Here is a 25373-nt window from a genome sequence, read left to right as displayed (position 1 = left end):
GTGTTTTGTTTATTTACCCTTCGTATGTCATAGTGGTCTGATCAGCCATTATATAAACCCCTGTGTATCATTTCATGTTGAGGTCAGTCATGTTTGATTGGGTAGTCCTTTGCATGGTTAAGTTTGCGGTCCTTTGCCTGAGTTGAGTTTTGTTTCTTTGACCTCTCTTATGAGCTCAACATTTATTACTTTTGTAAATATAATTTTTGGGGGTTAAATAAATGAAAACCCTATTTTTCTAATAATTCCTGTGACTCCTCCTGCTTTTTCAACTCGGTCCATCACAGTCCCACGGGAAAAGAAGACAACAGGGGAGAGAAAAAAGAAGATAAAATGACAAAGACATGATGACATCAAAGCTCTGTGGACACAAATGCTGAAAATATGAGGACAAAACAACTGCAGAAGTACAAAACTACGAACAGATGTGGTCTTATTTGTGTGCCTCCAGCTTTTTGAGGAAGGCTAAGAATTTTAAACCTGCAGTTTCAGAACGTCTGTGACAATAATAATAATGTGTACTTTATTGATCCCCGTGGGGAGATTCCTCTCTGCATTTAACCCATTCACTCAGTGAAGCAGCCATTGGGCGCCCGGGGAGCAGTGTGTAGGGATGGTACCTTGCTCAGGGGTACCTCAGGGGAATCGAACCCTCAACCTTCTGATCAAGTAGTTAAATATGTCATTGTTGTTACCTGAAGAGGCTTTTGTCAGTTCAGACCAGGCACCCACACTTGGTCTGCATTACCCACCCGTGACGAGGGTCCACTTGGATCCATGTGACATACATTTTATTTTATCATCTGTAGGTGAACGCAGCATTCTCTTTGGCCATGAGTAAAATATGAATGGGTGACGCACTTTTGTTCATTTGTGAGACCGCATACAAGTAAAAAGTTAAAAAGTGTATGACACTACAACATTATTAACAACAAGTAAAGGGTCTGGTACTGGTTTAGCACTTTTCTACTCTAACTGAGCACTCAAGCTGTGTGCACCCGATTACACGAGCTTTTTCCCCTCCCTATACCAAAGTGAGTTTTCTAACATTAAGACACACACGAATGCATCAGGGGCAATTTGGGGTTCAACATCTTGCCCAAGCATACTTTAACATGTAGGACGGAAAAGCCAGCGAACAAATCGCTGATCTTCTGATTGGTGCGCGACTCACTCTACCTTCTGACATCCCAATAAAAGAGCCATGAAAACTGCATAAACACAGCACAATGAATGTGAAGGATAAGGATCAGCTTTATTTGTCAGTTGCAGTTGCCTGCAGCTGAAACGACAGACCTAGTCGACCATACACACAATACATACAATATACAAACTTACATTGGGGAGACAGGACAGGCTAGGCAGCAGAAAAACAGATAGACAGTGAGATATGTAACATATAGGGGCAAAATTAAGTAATCAGAAATAAGGGAAACAGAAAAGCTGGTGAAATCAAAACAAAGTGAAATCAATGTGACAGAAGACACAGAATGAGAGCTCTGCTCCTCTTCTCCCAAATGAGTGTCAGAAAGTTAGCGTTCAGCTTTAAGGCTCTTCACAGCTCGGTTTTTAAAGCCTTCACTCTCCCACACTGAAGGCTCTGGCTCTGTGCCCCTTCTGCCAGAGACCTGTTACGTAACACGCCCGCTGCTTTCAAGTACCGTCAGAAATAGCAGTACTGCCACCAGAGTGTACGACTGAGCAGTGTGTGCTTTCTATTTCAACTACGCATACGTTTCGTTTGAATTGATTTAAATGAGAAAAATGTGCTTCAGCTCAGTTACTTTTCTGGATTCGCAGCACCTTGTTTATACCAATACGTAACATTTTATGACCTTTTCAAATCGTAAATTAACTTTTTTCAAACATGAGTTGAACACTTTACACTTTTGGACACTCACTTGGCATTGAAGATTATAATTCATTTTTTTTATTCCAACCATATTTTGGGCACATTTTTTTTAATGTTGTACAGTTTATGTACAAAGTGAGAAAATGTAGTTAATTTTAATCCTCATAAATCTTCTTAAATTTGCTTGTTTCTTCTAAAAGTTTATTTGGTTCCAAAATTGATATTTTCCAGACATTGTTTTCTAACTATTTTGACAGTTTGTTGTTAATTGCCTCGTAGAGTAGTGGATTACACTCACTTTTTCAGCTGGAGAAACAAATCCTCTTTGGGGTCACAAAGGACATCTGACAGCGTCTAATATTATCGTCGATATTTTTATTATATTTGTTCTTTTTTTAAAGGATATGTTATTGCTTTAATGTTTTTTCAATAGTAATGCCAAATGTATGATCTTGTGAATGATTTGCAGGGCTCAGTGCACTTTACAAACACTAAACAAATACAGATAAACTGCACACCAAAAAGAAATAGGTTCACATTTTAGGAGCACTTGCTTGTGTGTTTTATTTTGTAGGAGAAATCCTGATTTAATTTCAGACATTCAAAAAAACAAAAAGGAAACAACAGACAATGACTTTGAGATGAGGGACTCAAAGTGTAAAACTGTTTAAACTTACTTTACTGCCCAAGTCTTTATGTTCTGCTTCCAAGCAGCCAGACCTTTGTGTATTTTTTTGTATTAGTCTCGAGGAGTAGTTCTCCAGGCTTTCAATGTTCTTATTCTTGACATTGGCTGCATTTTCACTAATTTCCAGTTCAGATTTTTAAACCACTTAACACTGAATGTGACTCATGACTCAAGCATTAAAAGGGCATCTAACTCAAGGGCAAACTACTGAAAATATCAGACAACTTAACAACAAAAACATTTTAAATAGTATCTTTACAGACTTTGTTACAGTGATGTATTGTAAAACATTACAATAATTTACATCAAATTATCAGTATCAGGTCTAAAATCTGATCTACAGCTATCAACAATACCTGAAAGTCATGTTCTTAAGGAATAGGAAGAAATTCAGCAAAGGCCTGACACAGGACCGTCTGTCGGCTGTTCACATGAAAAAGGGTCTCAGTGGAGGAGCTGCTGTTCGTAAAGAAGGAAAACAGGAAGACTAAGCTGATGTATTTCATGTTCCACAAGAACCTGACTGAAAATCAGTGTCAACGAGGTTTATGGAGTAAAGAATCCACATTTGAATTTTGGTTCAAAATGTCTCAAGTATGCACAGAGGAGGTCAGGAGAGCACATCACAGCAGGAGGTCTGTTACAGGCTGAAGCTGCGTTTCAGGCAGTAGTTTGGGAAATCCTGAAAACTGATGGAAAGCACCTGATTGGCAAAAGCTGTATTTTCAGCATGATGGTGATCCTATACATACTGCCAATATAAAAGCATACTTGGATAGAAGGAGACAAAAAGAAACACTATCATGGGTTGGCCTCCCCAGAGCCCAGACTTAACGTTGTTGAAGCAATGTGGGGTCAACTGGACAGGAAACAGAACAAAAGGCAGAAACATCCAAAGAAGGAAACCTGCTGAACTATTCCTGGGGACCACTTAAAGATATTACAGGAACGTTTGCTTCAAAGAGTTCAGACTGTTCGAAGAACAAAGGTGGTCAGACCAAATATTGATTTTCAAGATCATCAGAATTTCCATGTTTGCAATACATACAAATACTGACACATTTTTGCAATTTTCTTAGCAAAATACAGTGAAATGAGGCGTGTCTCAACACTTTTTTACAGCTCATTCCTGCAGCACTACACTGTAATCCCTAACAGTTGTTCTAGCTCATAACTAATAAGCTCATAACACTCAAATGTCGTTTTGTAGTTGAGCAAACTATAAAGTATTGAGCTCTGTTGGCTTTTATGCAACTTTAATTGAATAGGGCTCAATATTTTTTAGCTAATTTGTTCGGAACGCTCAAAAAGTTTAAGAAGCATATATTAGTGACGTTCTGGTGGGTGGAGTCTTGTCGCTCCCTCAGGAAAGCTGAGTCAGCCATCTTGAATTTACCTTGATGCAGGGAAGATTTGGCCAGCCCGTGTGGATTAAGAGTCCCCAACTTCAACCCACCACGACCACCACCTTATTTTTTTTCATCAACTGCCCTAAATTTGGTAAGTCTAACGTGTTTTTGTTTTGTTTAAATTTAATTTCGATAAACATTCTTTTTTATTTTTTTACTGGAAATACATTCGTACTTTGCGCACAGTGAATGTTTGTTATAAATGAATTCGAATCCAAGTAATTGTAATTTTAGAAGTTTTCGAATGTGACAAATACGTAATGTTATTTCAAATTAGAACGGTGTAACGTTTTGGCGGTTTTCCGTGGGGGACAACATTTCCCATAATGCATTGTATTCTTGCCCGGGAAGTTGACGGTGGCAGTTCTAGCTCTATGCCTTTGAACTTTCTACTAAAATTTTCTACTGTCCGTTTCTACCGGTTGTCGTATTCGCCGGTAATGCACGTGCGTATTGTGAGTATACTTATTTCAATAAGTGTCCGTGTTACACAGTCAGTAGTTTACGCTGTTGAGCTATGTGTGTGTGCTAGCATGAAGCGAACAATAATAAACAACATGAGTGTGTTATCATGATGGTAATTAGACACATGTTTGTATTTTTTCGTAGTCTCAAATGTGTGGTTGTGAGATAATCTCGAAGTTCTTTTAACAGTTTAGAGGGGTATTCCACTAAGCGAGCTCTACAAGTCAAGCCTTGCGGAAAAATGCATCGCCTGATTCAGCCTAACATTACACACTGGTCAAACTCGGTGCTACGAACGAAGTTCACCTAAATTGTTCGCACTAATTCGACAAGGCTCAACCAGCCAGACTGAGGCGCCTCCTTGACACCTTTAAGCCAGACCCTATCGATCTTTGCTAGATAAATTGAAATGAAATGAAAATAAAGAGCCGCGTTCTGCTCCCAGGCTAAGAAAGAATCATTGATGCAGACTGTGCGGATCACAAATACTCCCTAACCTGTAAGGCAGGGGTGTCCAAACTTTTTTCACTGAGGGCCACATACATAGGAGGGGCTGGGCCACTTACTAGAAATTAGGTAAAAAACCTTAACTTTAGTGTATTAAAGTGTATTAAAGATCACAAAATCACTTAAAAGTGGTCGAATATGTTATATTGTTGAATATAATTAAAGACAAAACCGCCTTCATCACAGCTTTCCATAAATTGATCTTTATTGATTCATTCAGAAAAAGTTTTGGTAGCTCATTTTCAGAACAGCAGCTTCAAATTTCTTCTTAGACAGAAGATTTACAGCACAGAGAAAAAACAATAAAGGGGAAAATAGGACGGGTAAATTTCAAGTTTGTTATTTAAGTTATTAAGCTTAGCAACACACCTATTAACATTAGTTTGAAACGGTTAACATTAACAGACTGAACTGGACTTAATAACAGGAGTGCATATAATCTTAGTAAATTATTGTGGTGAGTATCAGCTGCGCTGGGTATGTAAATCGGGCCATCCAGCTGCGGTGCTGATTCGACGTGACTCGTGCCAAAAATCCGGACAAATGTCACTTGATCAAGGAGCAGATCTGCATCAGATGAGATCAGCTGACTACGTGTGTGTGTGCTGTGCAAAAAATGTTTTTGAACATTAACAAGTCGTCTTTGTGCACATATTGTTTACAGATATCAGACTGCAAAGAGCGCTACAGAGAGTCAGCATTTCACCAGTTGTCAGTGGGTGAGTTTTATAATTTGTGTCCTAATTTAAATAAAAAATAAATACAAAGAAACTAGAGAATTTTGCCCTGAATTATTCAAAATTTTTAGATTTTTTTTTTTGCAACAGAACAGACAAAATTAAATTACTGTGTGAACTTGTTGGCATAATTATGTTCCACCTAATTTAAAAATTGACATGCATTTTAAGTACAATGCGTGTAAACAGTGCATTTTGAAAAGCCAAAAGTGCAAACAGGGCTGAAATGGTTTTGACTGCAAATGTTTTAATTGCAGGGGTGAAGTTGGCCCAATGGAGTGGAAATGCAAGTTGTGTTCTGCAACTTCAAATACTCGGGGACAATTATTTTGGCACTACACTGTATTGCATACCCAATATTCACGAGTGTCCCCCCTGCCATGTCTCTATGACAGTTGCATTTGTACTTTTCCATCATTCGAGGCAATGAAAGCTCATCTGTCAAGATCACATAATGATTCACATAGAGTTGATGCAACTGAAGGAGCACGTAGTTGTTTTATATGTCCTTTGTGTAACTTCACACAGCCCTTTTCTGAGGGAATTCTGTTTGGTCACTTGAGAAATCATTTACAAAGTCATGAGATGGTACCATGCCCATTCAAAAACTGTAATTACAGAACAAATAGTTACTCAGCATTTAATGCACACAAAAGTAGAAAGCATAGTGGTGATTCAGGCTTTGGTGAATGTGTTGTATTGGCATACAACGATAGCGCCCCAGAGCTAGTTGCAGCAGAAAGTCTTCGGGAACCTGCTGAAACTCACAGTCCAGGGTCTGCAGACACATTTGATCTCGATGAGATAAACAGTCAGTGTGACCCAGACATGTTAAAGGCCCAGCTGAACCATAACTTGGCATCGTTATTTCTAAAGATGCAATCTATTCTTCATGTGTCAGAAATGGCATCTCAGGAAATAGTGGAACATTTGACTCAGATATTTTTCTTGTCCCAACCGATACTCAAACATGACATCAGAGAGGTCTTAGAGAGTCATGATATCACTGTCAGTGAAGCAATTCTAAATGAGGTTGTCAGTACTGTTATGGACTGCAATGTTATTGTCAGTGCCACAGCTAAGGGGAAGCCGTTATCCTCAACCAAGAGAAGGAAAACCTTCATCGAAAATAATTACCCTGTGGTAAAGCCTGTACAGTATCTGCTACAGCCAGGACACACAGCAGTACATGTTCCCATTCTCAAAATGATACAAAAAATCTTCAGTCATACAGATATTCTTGATAAAATTAAAGAAACAAAGGTGGCACAAAACGGTGTCTATGTAAGCCACCAAGATGGTTTGTACTTCAAAGAGAACACATTCTTGTCTTCAGATGAGTTCAAAATAACACTAATTTTGTACATTGATGATTTGGAGATAGCCAATCCACTTGGCACATCGCGCAAAATACACAAAATCTGTTCAGTATACTGGATGCTTGCTGACCTTCCCAGTAAATACCGGTCAGCCTTGCATGTGATTCAGCTTGCTGCTTTATGTAAAGTGGCTGACATCCAGACATTTGGGTATGAAAAAGCACTTGGTCCTTTGTTGAGAGACCTCCGTACCCTTGAACAAGATGGGATATTTATTGAGTCTATTGGTAAGGTAGTCCAAGGAACAGTCATGTGTGTGGTGTGTGACAATCTTGCAGCCCATGAGTTGGCAGGCTTTTCAAAGTCTTTTAGAGCAGAACACTTTTGCAGGTTCTGCACAGCAACACAAGTTAAACTTCAGACTCATGAAGTTGCAAGCGGCGAGTTCAGTCTTAGGACAAAAGACAGCCATAATAGTGATGTGCATGCCGTAATGCATGGGGTCAGTCGGAGTCAAAATGGTGTTCAGGCAGATTGTGTCCTGAGACAGCAACTAGAGCATTTTCATACTGTCACTGGCTTTCCACCTGATGCCCTCCATGATCTTTTGGAGGGCATTGTGCCTACAGAGCTCGCCCTGTGTATTGGAGAGATGATCCGTCGCAAATACTTCACCCTTGAATATTTGAATGACAGAATTCTGTCATTTCCCTACCAAGGAACAGACAAGCTTGAGAAACCTCATAAAATACCACAGAGCTTTGCTTTAAAGAAAAGCATTGGTGGTAATGGCCATGAAAATGCCACATTGCTTAGACTGCTCCCTTTGATTATTGGAAATGCTGTTCCTGAAGAGGATGGGATATGGACTGTGCTAATGGACTTAAAAGAGGTAGTAGAGTTATCACTGTCTTCAGAATTCACAGAGGAGTCCATCCAGTATTTACAGTCGAAGATCCAAGATCATAGACAGATGCTGAAAGAAGCCTTTCCAGATTTCAAACTCCGTCCTAAGCATCACTACATTGAACACTATCCTGACCTTATACGTCTTTTTGGGCCCCTTGTACACTTGTGGACAATGAGGTTTGAGGGAAAACACAGTTTTTTCAAGAGAGTTGTACACGATACACAAAACTTTAAAAATGTGTTAAAAACACTCGCCGACAGGCATCAGTACATGGTAGCATTTCATCTCAGTGCCTCAGGATTCTTCAGACCTCACCAGCAAGCATCAAATGTCTCCTCTGTACTGGTATCAATGCTTCCAGATGTTGCAAAGACATATGTTAAACAAATAACAGCAAGCAATGTTATTTACAGCACATCAAAGATCTGCATTGATGGAACTGATTATAATGTAGGAATGTTTTTGTCTGTTGGACAAGAGGGAGGACTGCCTAAGTTCTGTAGAATTGAACAGGTTCTCCTGGTTAATAGTAGTGTTGTCTTTCTTTGCCAAAGGCACATATCGCACTACATTGAACACCTGAGATCTTACGAACTTTTCCCAAATAATCTGGCTGTTCACACCCCATCAGAGCTAAATGACAAAACACCTCTCTGTGCTTACAACGTAGATGGAAGATTGCTCTTGACACCAAAACGTTTCATATTATTACATTGAAGATTTATTGAAGCAGGTTAACAGCTGACTTCAACATTCTCTTGGAGCTGTGCTGGGCAGTGGGTCCATGAATAAACTGCCTCACTCCAGCAGGTGTCCTTCCATACTTCCCATCGTTCAAGTGAGGCTATGGACTTGTGTACATTGTTTGTATCACGTTTACTCTCCATAAAAATTAATGTTTGTTCTTTTTTTTCCCTTTTTCTTTTTTTTTCTTCCCCTAGGAACCAAAAGATGGCTGCTGCCCAGAAGCATGTGCTGCGTGTGTATGTTGAACGAGACACCGCCCTGAAACTTACTCTACTTGAGCGACCAAAGTCAGTGGAGGAGCTGAAAGAAATAATTCAAGAGAGGTTCAAGCCAAGACTGGATGGGGACTTTAGCCTTCACTATGAGGATCCGGACTTTGATGGTGATCTTTGTCTCCTTGTGGACATCCAGGAGTTACCAGAGAAGGGCACATTAAGAGTTGTCAGACCTGAAAGCGACACCTTTTCTACTGCATCTTCTGACACAGACATACTCCCACATGTACCTGCGATACAGCGCCAGAAGAGTTGGCCTGATGAATTTGTTGTTCCTAGTTTTGGTTATGAAATGGATCATATACTAGAAGAAGGAAATCGAGTTTATGAAGAATCAGGAAAATTGCTGAAGTTAAAGAGATCACAGAAGAGTGAAATCCTTAGAAAAATGGCAGAAACAATCTACAGTTTTAAAGCATACGCACATGACAAGGAATTGGCAATGGCTGCTCAAGCTTTGATTAGAGCTCATCCATGTCTCAGAATGACAGCTGGTGAAGACGGGGCGTTGGGATGGAAACGCCACATGGGGTACAAGCTTGCATCTTACCGTAACAATCTGGCCAAAGCTGGGGTTGCAGAAGTAGCCATCAACACAGGGAGGCGGAGCCGAAACAACCCCAACAATGATCACCCCCATCAAAACATAAAGAAAGCTCGAAAAGCTGAGGTCAACTACATCACTAACCTACCGAAGGATCAAACCCCAGCCTCTCTGGAAAAAATGAGAGAACAGATCATGCATGAAGTCGAAAAGACTGAGAGAAACTACTTGGTCATAGGCAAGCTCATGGACACAACCTATGCCCTACGTCGCCAAGAAATTGTTGGAGCTGTTGTAGCTCCACGAGTGGGAGACGTCGTGGACAGATGGCCAGCCCTACTTATAGAGTCACAGGTAAAATAAAATTAAAAGTGTGTGTGTGTGTGTGTGTGTGTGTGTGTGTGTGTGTATATGTCTGTCTGTCTCTTTACTGTTCTCCCAGTTTTTAAAAGTCTAGATTTTCAAACAATTTACCAAAAAGCAAATGGCAGATGTAAAATGACAACACATCACTGTGATGTTTTTTTTTCTTTTTTTCCCCATTCATAGTAAACAAAGTCTCTAGAAGTTTATTTATTAAAATTTCCTTTAGATAACATTACAAAGAATGACGAATAACTTTCTATTTTGGCCTTGGTTCTGATTAGAATTTCTCTGGTTTTGCTAACCTGAGAACTTTTTAAAATACATTCACAATTCTGTTCCTAATTCATCTTTGTTCATTTCTGTGTATTTCTGTTCATGTACAGGTGGTGGCAGAGTTCCACCGAATCAACAATGTTAACCTGCGCACTCAATTCTACAAGGAGCTGGACAGACACACCCCTAGACTCATCACTTTGTTCCGAGACAAGGCCATCAAGACTGGCAAGATTGCAGAGGAGCTAGCAAAGCTCATGAGAATTTATGACATTCGGGTAAATTTTTCATTTCACATGATTCAGGATTACATTAACCGATGGTTTGTACACAGCTGTAAGAAGCCATAGTGTCAATTGCTTCAACTGTGCTCCGAGATTAAGTGATTATGCCATGGATACAAGGTTGTCATTTTAGGAGAAGGACATCTTGACAAAATCTATCCTATCAAAATATCCAAAAAAATCCAAAATACAGAATTTACCATCTATGGCTAGGGTAGGGTAGGGTAGGGTAGGGTTACCCTTCTAGATTGACAAGTTTAGCCCGTTACACAAAAAGTTTGGACACCCCTGATCTATAACAATGACAATCAGAACATGGCTATCCAACACTTTGTTTTTACTCTGCATTTGTGTAAATACTATTCTAATAGATATTGTATGTTCATCTAGGAACAGCATGATGTAAATACAAGACGGGCCCTCGTCCTTCGTGCACTTCCTGTGTACCTGCGTGAAGATGCCTCCATGTTATTCAGGACTTGTGATGTAAGTGTACTGGCCTCAGCATCAACCCCTTTGCCTAGCTGTTCAGTCAAACATATGACATCGCTCAGAACTCAAGGAGAACCAGGGTGTATATCAGGAAGGAGGTTCAACACAGTCCTCATCTGACTTGTTTTCTCCCATATATCAACTATTGTTGAATAAGATTGCAAGAAGATTGTTACGCATAAACCAGAAAACATGAAAATAGTTGAAAGATTATTATACAAAAAAATCTGCAGATAAAAACTATCTCCCTTTTAAAATTCAAGTGTTCTATTTTTTTGGAGGTGCCATGTTGTGGTCAGAGAAATGTTTGGTAAATAACAAAAACAAAAATCTTGGCATATATTTATTATTGAAAACATTTATTTAAACATATGTTTTGAAGTCAAACCGAAATTAAGATTATTGTAATGCATCATGATGTATCGCCATATCAAATTAAATCGTTGACATTATAATCCTAAAAGAAACGTGTGACTTATGAAGATTCACACCTCTAATCAATAGCATGATTTGTGTCCTTGTGGGGCTGAACTCATTCTTGTATTATTTTTGTTTTGCAGTCAGCAGATGGTCCAGACCTCACTGACACTCCTGTGGCTCTGCTGACAGTTGTCACGGATGACACTACTGATTCGGCCCTCTTCAGTCCCGAAAGCATCTGCATTGTCATTGAGGATGAAATACTTGTGAATGGTCCCACAAATCTGGCTGAGTCATTTCTCCTGCTCTTTGGGTACATCTATGCACTAGACCTACAATACCCAAAGAAACTTGAGCTTACATTCACATTTATCCAGAAGGTTGTGATGTGCCTTGAGGACAACAAACCACTGAAAGGGCGTCTACTGACGCTGAAGAATGATTTGTTCAATGAGTGAATCACTCAGAATGGACTACTTGTTGAGCTGAGTATTGAGGAAGCTTTTTTTTGTTTGTTTTTTTTCCTAATCATTGGGCTTTTCTACTTCTAATTTAAAGTGAATGACTGCTCATTTTGTGGACTATTCATGTTTAACGTTGTGTTGCCTAATACCTCAATGCACTACCTGATGTTTGTTCCCAGTTATGTACAGTTGTGTAAACCAGTACATGGATGCCTCATTTCTCCTGCTTTTTGGGTAGTTCTGTGCACTAGACCTACAATACGCAGACTCTCGAGCTTTTATTCACATGTATCCAGAAGGTTGTGACCCTTGGAGTCTTTTTCTCTTGTTTTATTTATGAAGCACTTTTTTATGAGTGAGCTCTGTTGTTTGTGCCTTTTTAAAAGCACATTGTGTTTAATAAAAAGTTGTTAAATTGTTAGTGTTGTTACTTTCATGTTTTCTAACACTTTTAGCTGATTATAATTTACTGGGCAAATAGTTCAGAATTATTTGTAAGTGTATTTCCCACAGTATTTTAAAAATCTTGAAGATTAAGTGTTATTTCCCATATTATAAGTTAGAAAATATGAAAAAGTTTGAGTTCATTTCCCACATCATATGAGTTGCAATATGTAAAATATTTTGAGTGTATTTCCCACCTTAATTAAGTTGAAACATATTGAACATTTTGAGTTTATTACTCCCTAATTATAAGTTGAGGAATATCAACATTTATGAGTTAACATTGAGGTAATTTAAGGCAACTGCAACTACAATTTTTATTTTAGTTAAACTTAAAACTTTTAAAAACATCACTAGAAAATTGTTGTGTAATCTGTTACACAACAATTTTTGAGTTCTGTGAACTTATTAGGTTTTACAGTGTATAATCCACAACATGTTCTCCATAGAGCTCCATAGATACATGCTCTACAACTAGATTTTGAGATTTTGTGTGATTGCCATTTATTAAAACATCCATCCAGTTATTTCAGGATTGCCAGGAATCTAATCCAGGTATCACAGAGCAAGAGGCAGGCTTCACCCACGTCCGACCGTTAATGCCTACATTCACACTTGTGCTCAATTTTGGAATCACCAGTTAACTTAACCCCATGTATGTTTTTCGACTGTGGAAGGAAGCCGGCGTACCCGGAGAGAAAACACACAGACGCTGGGAGAACATGCAAGCTCCACACAGAAAGCCCCCAGCCTGGATTCAAACCCAGGACCTTCTTGCTAACCACTCCTGCTAATCACTGTACCCCCATGCCAAAGGCTCAGAATAAAAGAAAACTACTTATTAAGAAATGTAAAAATGACAGACAGAGCCTGTAAAATTAGTAACGCATGATAAATATTGTGAGGTCCTTTCAAGGGAGTGAAAGCCAGACATGAAGTCTACATCAGCATCAACACAGGAAATGAAAATGATAAAAACCCTGCAACTCTTCACACTTTGCCGTGGAAGCTCAAACTTGGTGTCAGTCAGTGTAACAACACTCTGCCCAAATGAACCGTCACACCTCAAATGTGTTTGTGTAAATATGCTGCAAGGCAGTTGTGTCTGTTTACCAGCACCTCTGGGGTCAAAGGTCAGGTTCAAGTAAAATTTCAAGTGACTTTTAATAAACCCAGTCTTGTTGTTTTAGATCAAAAGTTCTATTCCATTGTATTATAACTTGCACATTAAAGAAACTCATATCCATGTCTTCTTGGTTTCCAAAGCAGCTTCAGTTATTTTGACTTCTTTGCATGCTGATGAAACGAATGGATATTCTGCTTTGCTGCAGAGCGCTGGTGGGGCTGGATCCTGAACAGAATGACTGTCAAAGCGCCTCACGAGCCACGATAACACAGCAAAAACCACAATCAGGCAATTGTGATGTAAATTATTTAACACAGTCATTCATTCATTTCACATAACGAACTTAAAAATCACAGTTGCTTTAATCATCCATCTCTAACACACCATTTCATGACTGATGTGTTATTATGTAAGCGTCAGTTACAGGAGTGAGCTGCACTGACTACCACAATTAATGTGCTGCTGCATGCTACAGACCATGCAGGAAGTTTGTGCAGCCGTGAAATTCATGTTTTTATAACTGTTACTCAGCACTGTTTAGCAGTTACAGTTTCCAAATCAAGCTGTCTAGTTGATAAATGAACAATTCACTGGACATTTCTGATTGGTCAGCACCGTCACGGGCCTTTCTGTGTGGAGTTTACATGTTCTCCCTGTGGGTATGTGGGTTCTCTACAGGTACACCAGCTTCTTTCAAAGTCCAAACAGATGCATATTAGGTTCCTGGTCAGTCTGTGGATGTAACTCTGTGTTAGCCCTGGGTCGTATTGGTGACATGTCCATGGTGTACTCTGCCTCTGAATACAAGAGGCAAAAGACCCTGTTGTGGATAAATCACTAAGAACATTTACAGAGGGAGTTAACGTAGAAGCTGTAAGAAAAGCTTCTGTAAGAAAGCTTACAGTTTGCTTAATCACACAAAGAATCTTTGTCATAATGAAGTTAAACTTTTGAGTTTTAGGTTTTTAATATGGTGTAGATCTATGGTGTACCAGTCAAGCCTAACAGACCTCTCTGCACTTCCTGTTAAAAGGGAGTTTTCGCCAAAGTGCTTGCTCATACGGGGTCATATGATTGTCTCAAACCGTGACAGCAATTGCCAGATTGATTTATCTCAACCTAAAGATGCCTTTTAAAAAGTCTACATACCTTTACATTACAAAGTAAACACATAACACACAGTGTAAAATGATCTCATCATCAGGGACCCGTGGTGCATGAAGTGACTAGTGATAAAATCACTAGTCACTTCTAATGGCCTATTCAGTATCTATTAAGTGAGCGCAGAGGAGTCAAGGTGTCAGTCTATTGTAAGTACTGTTGAAAGGCGCTGAGACTGTACGTCCAGAATGTGCTCACTGATTCTGGTTGTGATCCCGCATGGTTGCTATTGAATTATTCCAGGCTTTCACTGACATTCAGTCAAGCCTAAGCAAGAGAGGCTTAGGTAAATTTGTATTTAAAAGAAGAAAAATTAAACATCTTGAACTGAGCGCTAGTTTCGCTTACCAGGCTGAGTAGGCACCCATATGCTGCAAAGCCACCACAGACATGCACTTCCTGCATGTTGACCTCTTTACTTTCTCTTCGTCCTTTCCTGTCTGCTTCACTGTCTTATCCAGCAGTAATGGCTGAAAGGCCCAAAAACGTTAAAACAGGAGTGTCCAACTCCAGGCCTCGAGGGCCGGTGTCCTGAAGGCTTTAGGCCATGTCCACACGAATACGTTTGAAAGCGCATCTTTCTCTCTCTGTTTCGGCCTTCCATCCACACTGAGACGGCGTCTTTGGTCAAGCAAAACCGAGCTTTTTGAAAACGCGCTCCAAAGTGGATACATTTGAAAACACTGTTTTCATGTCGCAGTGTGGACGGCGAAAACGGAGGCTTTCGAAAACGATGACGCATTTTAGTCATGTAGTGCAGTCATGTGACCAATTCAACTAAGATGGCGGACGGCATCGTACAGCAGTTGTTTTGTTATATATATATAAAGTGAGTCTATATTCCCACTCGTTTTTGCAACTTTGTGCTCTAGTGTTACTCGCAGCAACTCCACCTCGACATTTTGCCGCGACGTTTCACAGAGCCGGAAAGTAAATAAAGGGCAGGTTGAATCATCTTATGTTTCACACATCTGCAGTACGGGAACATAAGCATTTTCAGTGTGGATGAAAAACAATAGTGTGGATGTGAAGATAGACAAAACGCCGTTTTCATCAGATGATTAGTTCATTCCCAGGCCTCTGGTGAACTTCAAGACACGATTAGGAGGTCATTTAGCCATTTGAATCAGCTGTGTTGGATCAAGGACACATCTAAAACCTGCAGGACACCGGCCCTCGAGGCCTGGAGTTGGACACCCCTGCCTTAAAACATCTTAAACCATCAGAATTTTTAAGATGTTTTAAAAAAGGAGAAGAAGTATTCATGTGATATGACTTGTTTATATTTGTTGTTCAGCGGGTCCTACTTATGTTCTCCAGTTACTGTAGGATAAATCATTCATTGCTCTCTTTCTCCCCACACTGGCAGAGGTGTGTCTGAAGGCTGAAGGAGTGAGAGCTGCACCAAGACCTACTGTACACCACACACTGACTGATGCACACAGAGCTGTGGGTGGATAAAGCTGCACTAGCGTACCAGCAAGACTCTGTGCAAAACCTTTTATGTAAAAAATATGCAGTAAGCACTGCTCAGGAGAAAATGTCTACATTGTGTCCTGAACATGATTATTCATTTCACAAAACAAATGTGAAATGTTATCACACCAGTTTTTAGCCATTAATATGTGCTCGGATTGAACAGCAGGCTGGGACGAGTCCCAGAAATCCCGAGTCCCTGATTTCAGGATTGACATTCAGTGACAAATTGTACTTTGAGCACTGAGAGGACCCGTCGCTATTCTTTCATGGAGGACCAGCTTCATCACCTTATCAAGACTCTAATTCTGCATCTCAACGGGAACCTTTCCTTTCTTATTCACACACCCCACAGTCATCTCAGTTTTTACAAGTCAAACTTGAACACAGCATCTGACCCATTGACTTGGCTTTATTTATTTGGCTTTATTTACCTTTCATTGTTTACTCTGCCCCTCAGGGCTCTGCTTTGACTGCATGTCTCAGAAACAGTCACACTATCTGCCCGTCTCCATTTCAACACCGCTCAAACACTCACTGTGATTTTTCTCCTTCTCCTCAAACAGCTGTTACGTAACCGACTCTGCTCCGAGAAACTCAATGAAGTTCGATCTGACCGCCTCTCTCTCTCCAGGCTGCATACCAATAATGAGCAGCAGGAAAATCTGCCGTCAGGTCCGTGAGCTGCTCACAGGGGACGTATGGCTTCATTCACTGGTATTAATTACTGCATGGAAGTGAGAGCGTGACACTCTGTTTAGGTGGCCATCAAATAATAAAAACTTATAAAATATAATTCTGCTGCAAAACATATCCACCAATATATTTGTGGTTGTTTTCAAAGTCTTTGTAGTAGTTTTAGCTGTTGTGAGACTGTAGCTGTTACTTTGAACCTCTTAGTACTTGTTTCGTGGTTATTTTGAGACTCCGTGGTCGTTTTAAGTCCTTCTTTGATTGTTTTGAGTCTGTGGTTCTTTTAACTGTCGCTGATTTAAATCTCTGTGGTTGTGTTGAATGTTTGGCTGTTTTCTGATTCTTTGGAGTTGTTTGGAGTCTCTTTGTGCCCGTCTTCAGACCCTGGGGTTGTACTGAGTCTCCTTGTGGTTGATTCTGTGTTTTGGGGGTTTTAAGTCTCTGTAGTCGATGTGGACTTGTCATGAGACTTTGTGTGATCATTTTAAGTCACTTTATTTGGTTATTTCAAGTCTCTTTGTGTCCCTTTGACTCTACTTCTTACTCATTTAGATCGCTTACGATCTTTTTTTAAATGTTGTAACAGCCTCCAGTTCAGTCTTTTGTTAAATGTACTGTTGCAACAACTCGCAAATCGTTGTTTCTCAACAAAAATTGTCATTTTCTAAATGACAAGGAATTGACATTTGCGCCTCATAATTTCAAATCTGGATGACACAGCTGGAGCAGCAGGGTTTAACAAATGAACCAGTTCTGATACGGTGCTTTTCCACTCTGACGACACACAGCACTTTTTTCTATGCTTTCTGTCAAACACTCACACACTGATGGACAAAACATGGGGTTAGCCCAAGATATCTGATGGACACACGGGGATGGAACCACCAGGTGAAGCACCACCTGCTCTGCCACCTGAGCCACAGCCACCCCACAAAAGAGCCACAAATCACTGTGTTCCTGTTATGAATCAACAATTTCTACTTTTGTTCAATAGCTTCATGTTCTTTGTTACTGACCTGTAAAAAGAAAAAACATTTTTGGAGCGGGCTGATTGTTGACATGAAAGGTGTACATAAGCTGCTAACACAGTGAGAACACGTTTGTCTTAAAAACTGAAGTCTTATAAAAAAGATTTCCTTTCACTGGAACAAAAAAATAGCAAAACGGCCAAACAGGAAGGGTATGACATTCATTCACTTTCACGTTTTAAGTCGATTATTTTATTATTTATTAATTAAAGTTAAATAAAATGCCTTCAGCTCAACATGACATTTTCCGTCCACATCAAAGTGATGTTCTCACACAGAGGTGTTAATGTGCACGTGTCAGTGGATGTCTGCGCTCCAACACATCAAACTGCTACACAAACCGTTTGAAGTTGCTGCTGCAGCTCAAACACACTCACAGCTGTGACAGATGTAGCCGAGATCAATAACAATAATCATCATTTTAGAATTAGCAGTCCTACCTTTGCCGCAGCTGGAGCCGGAGGAGCTGGAGCCGCAGGAGCTGTGTGTCCTGGGCGGTGTGAGGTGCGGAGTCTCCAGGCTCGCTGATGTAGCGGGCTCGGAGCCGCTCCTGCTCGCCTCGCTGGCTGAATCCTGCGGGGACGACTCCATCCATCAACCGAAAACAAAAACTCCCTGAAACGAACCGGATCTCCCCCTGTGGTTGGTGCCTGCTACTGAAATATCAAAACCCCCACGAACGGCTGGTGGGGTGGTGTGTTTGAACAGCGGCAGAAGCGCGACTGCTGAGCGGCCGTCAGGTCGCTACTAGGAGCGCCGTTTGGAGGAGAAGAAGCCGGGCTGAGAGAGAGGGAGGGCGGCGCTGTAGAGAGCTCGGCTGCCCTCCCTGGAGGCTGACACATGGGCAGGCTGCAGTCTCGAAGCGAGCGCTGTCAAAGTAGCGAGCAGGTTGGAGTGTTTCTGTTGCAAAGACAGCTGGGCTCCTGCACACTGTGTGAACCATGTAAAAGTTTCTGACTGTCAGTTTCTGACACATTATCAGTAAAATAGCACCCAAAGTAAAGGTTCTTGCTGTGAACACATATGAATATTCGTGTAAAGGTCCTCATTGCTATAAAGCAATGCTGTCAAGCGTACAACTCATGGGCCAGAACCCCTCAAACAGTTCAATCCAACCAAAATTGCTGCAAAACTGTAAAAGAGAAAGACTTTTCACTTTTCACTCCTTTCACTCCGCTCTGTGAACCCTTCCAGCTGTCTTACTGCCTCCCTCTTTAAGAAAGACTTACTTTCATGTCTTACTATCTTCCCACTGTCACTCAAGAATCTGCAGTTTTCCACTTGATTTAACTCAAAACCTTTTCGTATATTTCGAGATATTTTGTGAAAAGGGTTGGCGTAATAAGCAAATGCTTCAGCCAATACCTTTTGATTAGCCTTGTCTCATGCTTTCTTTCTTTATGGTAGATTTTTGTTCTGTTTTCACTGTTTTTTTTTCACTGTTTTCACTGAGATTTGAATTTGAATGCTAATCAATAAAATCAAATCAAAATCAAATCAAAATGTATGAAATGTATATATCTACACCACCGCAGGGATGCGCAGAACATATCACTGCAGTTTGTTACCTATCACTTGCATTACAATGGAGCAATGAGGGACCTTTTTTGGGTCATACATACTTGATAAAAGCAAAACCTATCCTTCAAAACTTTACCACCAAACAAGAGAGCTTCACTCTTTGGCCGTGCCAAAAAAATTCTGTCCATAAAAGTTGAAAAATGGAATCTGTGATAAACAGCAGCCCTGTCTCCAGTGGCGGCTCCTGAAAAAAATCTCAGGGGGGGCAATTTTTATGATATCGACTAAAATGACCCATTTAATGAGTACATCAAACAACACAATTTTAATTTAAATTTAAAATGAACAACCATATTCTGGCCATTTGTATAGATTTGTAAAAATGAACAACCATATTCTGGCCATTTGTATAGATTTGTAAAAATGAACATGAACAGATTTTTTTTTTTTTGAATGAATGAATGAAAAATAACTATTGAAAACAACAACTGTAAACTGATTGGGGGGGTGGGCTAAAGAGAGAAAGAGAGAGGGATGGAGAAAGAGAGTAAATATGGTTAAGGGTTCTTATTTGTACAAGAACTTTGCTCGTCTGTCTTTCTGAGTGGCCTGTCAGCCACGACTTGCGCTGGAACCAACTCCGACAAAAAGTCCTGTTGTATGCTTTTGACTTCTCCTTCGTTGCCTGGGTTAGTTGAATTTCGGGCTTGTCAGGTCCCAACTCTTTAACTTGCAGTTTTTCTGCCATTGTCCTTCTGGCAAAAGGGTAGGTTAGAAGCGATCTAACCGAATTTGGGGGAGGCTGTGCCTCAACCGTTAACAATACCGCTGCCATCGTCTCTCTCTGACCTTATAGCTCACTTAGGCTACTGACTGAGGTAAAATTCTAGAACAGCAAATCTTCGCGCGTTTTCTGCAGGGGCGCAATTTTAAGCGCCCCCAAACCATTTAATTCAGCGACGCTGATAGGTCAAATATTTATTATTTTCCCCTGGCAACCATTTAATGATAGGCTATTTCGCTGCATATCAAGGGCGCTTTGACGAGCGCCCCAGAAGAAGAAAAACACCGTTTGTTGGTTGAACTTTAATGAGTCAGCTGGTGAAAATGTTAAAATACGCCTGGCTGTATATGGGCACACACATAGTAAAACTATCATTGATGAATTTTTTAAAAATATATATTTTTACTCCTCCACATTTGGGGGGGCGGAGCCCGAGCGCCCCCTATGGGCCAGCCGCCACTGCCTGTCTCTAAACTCTAACGCTCGTCGGCACAAGTCTGATTGTCAGCAAATCAAACCGGGCTGCAGCTGTGACAGAAAGGCTGTAAAATGTGCTCGATACCCCCCACTCAGGAAGGAACACCACAGCATGCAATAATTTGCCTTCTTCAAGACCACCAAACTCCCACCATCTAGTATCCATGAGAGGTTAAAGACCTGCTCCAGTTTTCCACAACAGGGACAAAAACATATTGTTCCCTTTGAATTGGAGATCCAACAAACAGGCAGACTGGTACGGTGGCATAGACCTTCTAAAGGAGGTTAAGGAGTATGATACTCCTGAAGCTGGAGCACACCTTCTCATATCCCATCTTCAAAAGAGCGATCACCAGCTGACTCTGTCCGTCCATCTCATATATATTTTATTTGCTGTCTCTCTTTGTGGAGTTACTAAGTACTGTGCATGTAGACGGGATGGACAAAAACATGGCCACTAAACAGCGTCTCCCTGACAAGTGAACAAAATGAACTTTTGAAAAGTAGAATTGTTGCACAGTATATCATAGACTGGATATTTACTGCACGCCGCCTGACCCGGGTCATAGTGATGATTGAACACAGACGGCTTTCATCTGTCTGTAGACCCTCCTGCAGCCTCACTCCGCCCTGTGAACCCTTCCAGCTGTCTTACTGCCTCCCTCTTTGCCTTTTCATCATCGTCAGCTTCTCCTATCACTGATTTCCTTTCTGCCAAAAGCTTCACAATGCCTGGAAGACTTTAAAGGGAGGATATTACTACAGATTTCATCACTCTAATTAGTTCAGATGAATTTTTTTTAAAAAGCTGAATATTATGATTATTTAGAGGACGAAAGCGGCTGACAGTCTTTTTTAGCCCAGAGTGAAAAGCCTCAGGAACATTCATACATTTTACTCCTCTTCATAAAGAAACAATTCAGCAGTTCTTGTGAACCTCCTGGATTATTGTACTGATGCTCTGAATTTTAAGCATTAATCTGGTATAATCACCTATAAATTATGTACTTGACACATGAGGTAATTGTGATATCTTTGATGCCAATTTTTTCCTGTGACAATGACTATAGATAGTTTTATGCAGAAGCTTTAAAATGATCACATGACCACATGTCACAATTTAAACCAGACCTTTGCGTTTGATCCCGTTTGTGATAATTCACTGGAGAAAATTCCAAAAAGCACATTTTGAGTAAACTTTAAAGTGTATTATTGCCATATAGCCATAGGTCATATTTTAACATTTCCCAAACTGTTAAATAAGATTATTTTGGAATTATTGTACCAATTCTTGTACTGATGATAATTAAGACCATAGTTAGTAGACACTGTACATTTAAACCATTTGGTCAGCCTTACCCTGTCGGCATTGAAATCACTGGACGTAATAAAGAACTGAGTGATTCTAGTGTTGCATGAATTAGACTGTTCCAGACCAGAACGTGATCCCTGCTCGTTTCGACCCACCGCAGATGGACGCTGAGAGACTTTAACGTGGGAAATATTCATAGTGTGAAAGTTTGGGAACGGATATGTGGTATTTTTCATCTCAGTTTTTTTTAGATTTGATTGATCTTGTGGTTCAGCATTGACTCAGAACAATCAACTCCTTACTGAAGTCATGTAGAGAGGCCAGACTGTTCTCCCGTTAGAAACAAGATACATAGATTGTACCAAAGCTGATTCATGATTGGTTTTAAGGTTCAACATTAACTTCAGTTAAAAAAAGAGTCAAACAGGCTGATACAGAGAGGAGGTTGGACTTGATGAATGGATCTTTAAATGTGGACATCGCTATTTTTCATTTCAAGCTGTTGTTTCCTTTAATCATACGTGCTTCATTTTAACTAGTGCTGCAACATTATGAAATACTAAATAACTGGGAAACATTGTGATTGCAAATAGAAGTAAAAAGTGTGCAAGTGTGAAAGATTAGATGTATATCAGTAATTGTGACTTTCATAGTGTAAAAGTTGACGTGATCATCTGCAGCATCTACAAAATAAAAGCCTGTTGTTGTTGTAAAGGTCAGTGTGTCAAACAGTCTTCATAAACACACAACACAGCTGTCTGTACTCTGAACTCTGCCAAAGATTGTTTATAATGTGAAAAAGATCCACCACAGTGCGCTGTAATCCACACGGATTCACTAAATCACAGGTGTCCAACTCCAGGCTTCGAGGGCCGGTGTCCTGCAGGTTTTAGATGTGTCCTTGATCCAACACAGCTGATTTAAAGGCTAAATGACCTCCTCAACATGTCTGGTAATGAACTAATCATTTCATTCAGGTGTGTTGACCCAGGGTGAGATCTAAAACCTGCAGCACACCGGCCCTCGAGGCCTGGAGTTCGACACCCCTGCACTAAATAGTTCACTGAAAACAAATTCCAGCAAATAAAGAGAAACTGTTGACAGCATTAGTCGTGCTTTGGTCCTGGTACCTGTGACTGTACCTCAAGGCCTGTTTAACACCCGGCATGTCTGCTGTCCAGAGCAACGTTTGGCTCAAATTAACCAACAAAGAAAATCTTTTTGGGAAAGAGTACAAAACGTAAACGTAAGTGTCAGAGCCCCATCAGTCCTAAAGAGCTTTTCAAATCACAGTAAAATCTACAGCTGTTTTTAAAAAAGCGTTTTTATTCAGATTTAGTTACATTTGTCTTGTGTGTAATAGAGTGTAAGAAATTGGGTTAAAAACAAAACAATTAAAGTTACTGTAGAATAAAATTAAAAAGACACTTTTTTTAAACTTTATTTGAACACTGAAATAAATAAATGTGTATCAGTGTATGTGTTCTTAACAGAGCTTAAAAACTGAGCTGTCAACCAGTTTGTTTTATAGAATATACTATATTGGCATCTGTTTTGGCAGTTCCTAATGTTCAAACTGAAGTTTGGACAAACTGTGATTTTTTTACATATTCCACTAAAACCATCAGCTGATTGCATCGTATCCAGTCCAGTGTTTTTCTTTGAATACAGATTATTTATTTGTGCTTTACAAACTGAGCATCATCAGTATGGCTTAGGTTGTTTGTAGTTTTGTTTGCATTGACAAAAACGATATGCATTTCCCTGCAAACTGCCCCCTGGTGGAGAAAGCCCACCTCAGCAAAACCCCTAAATGAAGAGCAGCCTGAGGCTGAAGGCAAGTTGTTGTGTGACCGGTTCAAAGGGTGTAAATCATCAGCTTTACTTTTAAGCTCAGTTCTCTCTTCACAGATTATAGTCCGACAAGTGATTTACAGTTTTTTAAATACCAACAATCTTTTTTTTTTTTGGCAAATACTGGAAATCACTTTTTGCAATTGTGCTGCAATTTTCATAAATCTGATGGTAATTTGCATGGGATCTAATCTTTTTGCACAAGTTTCCATACGAATATTAGTAAACAATGCAAATGTCAGGAGCCTGATCCATGGGATTCATGGGAGCAGTTAAGGAAATGCTCCAGAATGTTAGCGTTACTCCCCCATAGTGTTGAAAGGATCTGTTCCTTTCTAGAGGTCCTGGGTCGATGACCCAGTGTTTTGTTTATTATTGTTGTTCTATAATTTCTTTGCTTTTCTGACTTGTGTTCTGATTTGATATTTGGTTTTTATCATTGTTATCACTCTTAGTGTTTAAGCTTCTTTCTCTGTATTTCTAGTGCTCTAGTTCTTTGAGGAACCACGGTGGAACGGTGGTTAGCACCGTTACCTCACAGCAAAAAGGTCCTGAGTTCAATTCCACCATCAAGCCGGGGTGTTTGTGTGGGTGTTTACTCTGGCTTCCAAAGAAATGTAGTTTGTGGGGATAGATTAATTCAAATTGCCCATAGGTGTAAATGTGAGTGTGAATGGTTGTCTGTCTCTGTGTGTTAGCCCTGTGACAGACTGGTGACCTATCCAGGGTGTACCCCGCCTCTCGCCCCATTACAGCTGGGATAGGCGCGTCCCCTGCGACCCGGGAAAGAATAAGCGGAAGTGAATGGATGTATAGTTCTTTGCTATGTGATTTCTATTTCTTAGGTTTTCCATGTGTCCATTTTAGTTAAGTGTCAATTCTGTGTATTGTGAATTGTCTCGTTTCCTGTTTTACTTTGAAGGTTCATGTCTGATGTCAGTGTGTTCCGTTTTACCTCCCCCCTGTCTCGTTAGCCCTAATCTCTTCCAGCTGTGTCTCCCTCCTGTTTCCCATTCCCTGATTACTCCCCGTGTATATAAGCCCTGTGTTTTCCTTGCTCTCTGTTGTGTTATCAACGTCTCCTTGCTGTCGGCCTTTGGTGTGTGTTCCTGCCTGCTAGTTTAGTTTTATATTCCCAGTTCAGTTTAGTTTGTGCACAGCAATAAAGCTGCTTAAGTTCACCTTAAGTCCTTTTCTGCCAGCCCGCACACAGACCCTGACAGAATGACCCGACCAGATAATGGACCCAGCTAACTCGGTGTTCATTTTGAGAATAATCACTTCCCTCTGGGTTCAAAAGACTGTGCTCCTCATGTTCCTTCAGAGCCAGGAGTTGACTGTTTCATCTGGGACTGTTTTGCATTCTAATGCAAGCTCAATTAAGGACTCAATTTGTTTTGCCCCTTCTAAGCCCGGATTTATTTCTGGACAATCTGTCTACTGTGAGCCTGTTAATTTTGTGTCAGCCACTACTGGTTTTGTAAATTTTTAGCCGGTCCAGCTGGTTAGTGAATGTTCTGAAGACTCAGGAGCACCTACACCACCACCTATTCCACTTCCACCACAGTCACCAGCGCAGCCTACAGCCTACAGCTCAGCTGCCCTTTTTGTTATCAGCTCAGTCAGCCACCTGGGCTGTAACTCAGTCAGCCACTCAACCACCGCTCCGCTTCCACCAAAACCACCACTTCAGCCGGAAGCTCCATTTTTACCTCAACCATTACCTCAGTCATCAGCTCGGTTTC

At 40.4% G+C, this 25373-nt stretch overlaps 2 protein-coding genes across 2 annotated transcripts in view; one reads left to right on the top strand and one right to left on the bottom strand.

Annotated features, from left to right (window-relative positions):
- The window catches only part of LOC146640183 (nuclear receptor ROR-alpha A-like), a 189719-nt gene extending 171289 nt beyond the window's left edge, over window positions 1–18430 (bottom strand). Inside the window, exon 1 of the mRNA XM_085350327.1 lies at window positions 18121–18430. Coding sequence (XP_085206453.1) covers window positions 18121–18271 — 151 coding nt within the window. The 5' untranslated portion in view covers window positions 18272–18430. The remainder of the gene's footprint in view (window positions 1–18120) is intronic.
- LOC146640184 (uncharacterized) lies at window positions 9298–11746 on the top strand. The gene is made up of 3 exons (XM_085350943.1): window positions 9298–9807; window positions 10203–10370; window positions 11429–11746. The coding sequence occupies exons 1-3, from the start codon at window positions 9298–9300 to the stop codon at window positions 11744–11746; spliced, it is 996 nt and encodes a 331-aa protein (XP_085207069.1).
- Window positions 18431–25373: the final 6943 nt, after the last annotated feature.

This window comes from Diplotaxodon limnothrissa, linkage group LG1 (assembly GCF_057381915.1).
Source record: "Diplotaxodon limnothrissa isolate DT_005_m linkage group LG1, D_limnothrissa_male_GT1.1, whole genome shotgun sequence".
Taxonomy (NCBI): domain Eukaryota; kingdom Metazoa; phylum Chordata; class Actinopteri; order Cichliformes; family Cichlidae; genus Diplotaxodon; species Diplotaxodon limnothrissa.
Note: the sequence above shows the minus strand (reverse complement) of the source record. Positions and strands in the feature narration are given on the sequence as shown.

Excerpts from the sequence above, each read along its gene's own strand:
- LOC146640184 (XM_085350943.1), top strand. The coding sequence starts at position 9,298 with ATGGCAGAAACAATCTACAGTTTTAAAGCATACGCACATGACAAGGAA. Across the intron at positions 9,808-10,202 it reads CCCTACTTATAGAGTCACAG|GTGGTGGCAGAGTTCCACCG; the intron begins GTAAAATAAAAT and ends GTTCATGTACAG. Across the intron at positions 10,371-11,428 it reads TGAGAATTTATGACATTCGG|TCAGCAGATGGTCCAGACCT; the intron begins GTAAATTTTTCA and ends TTTGTTTTGCAG.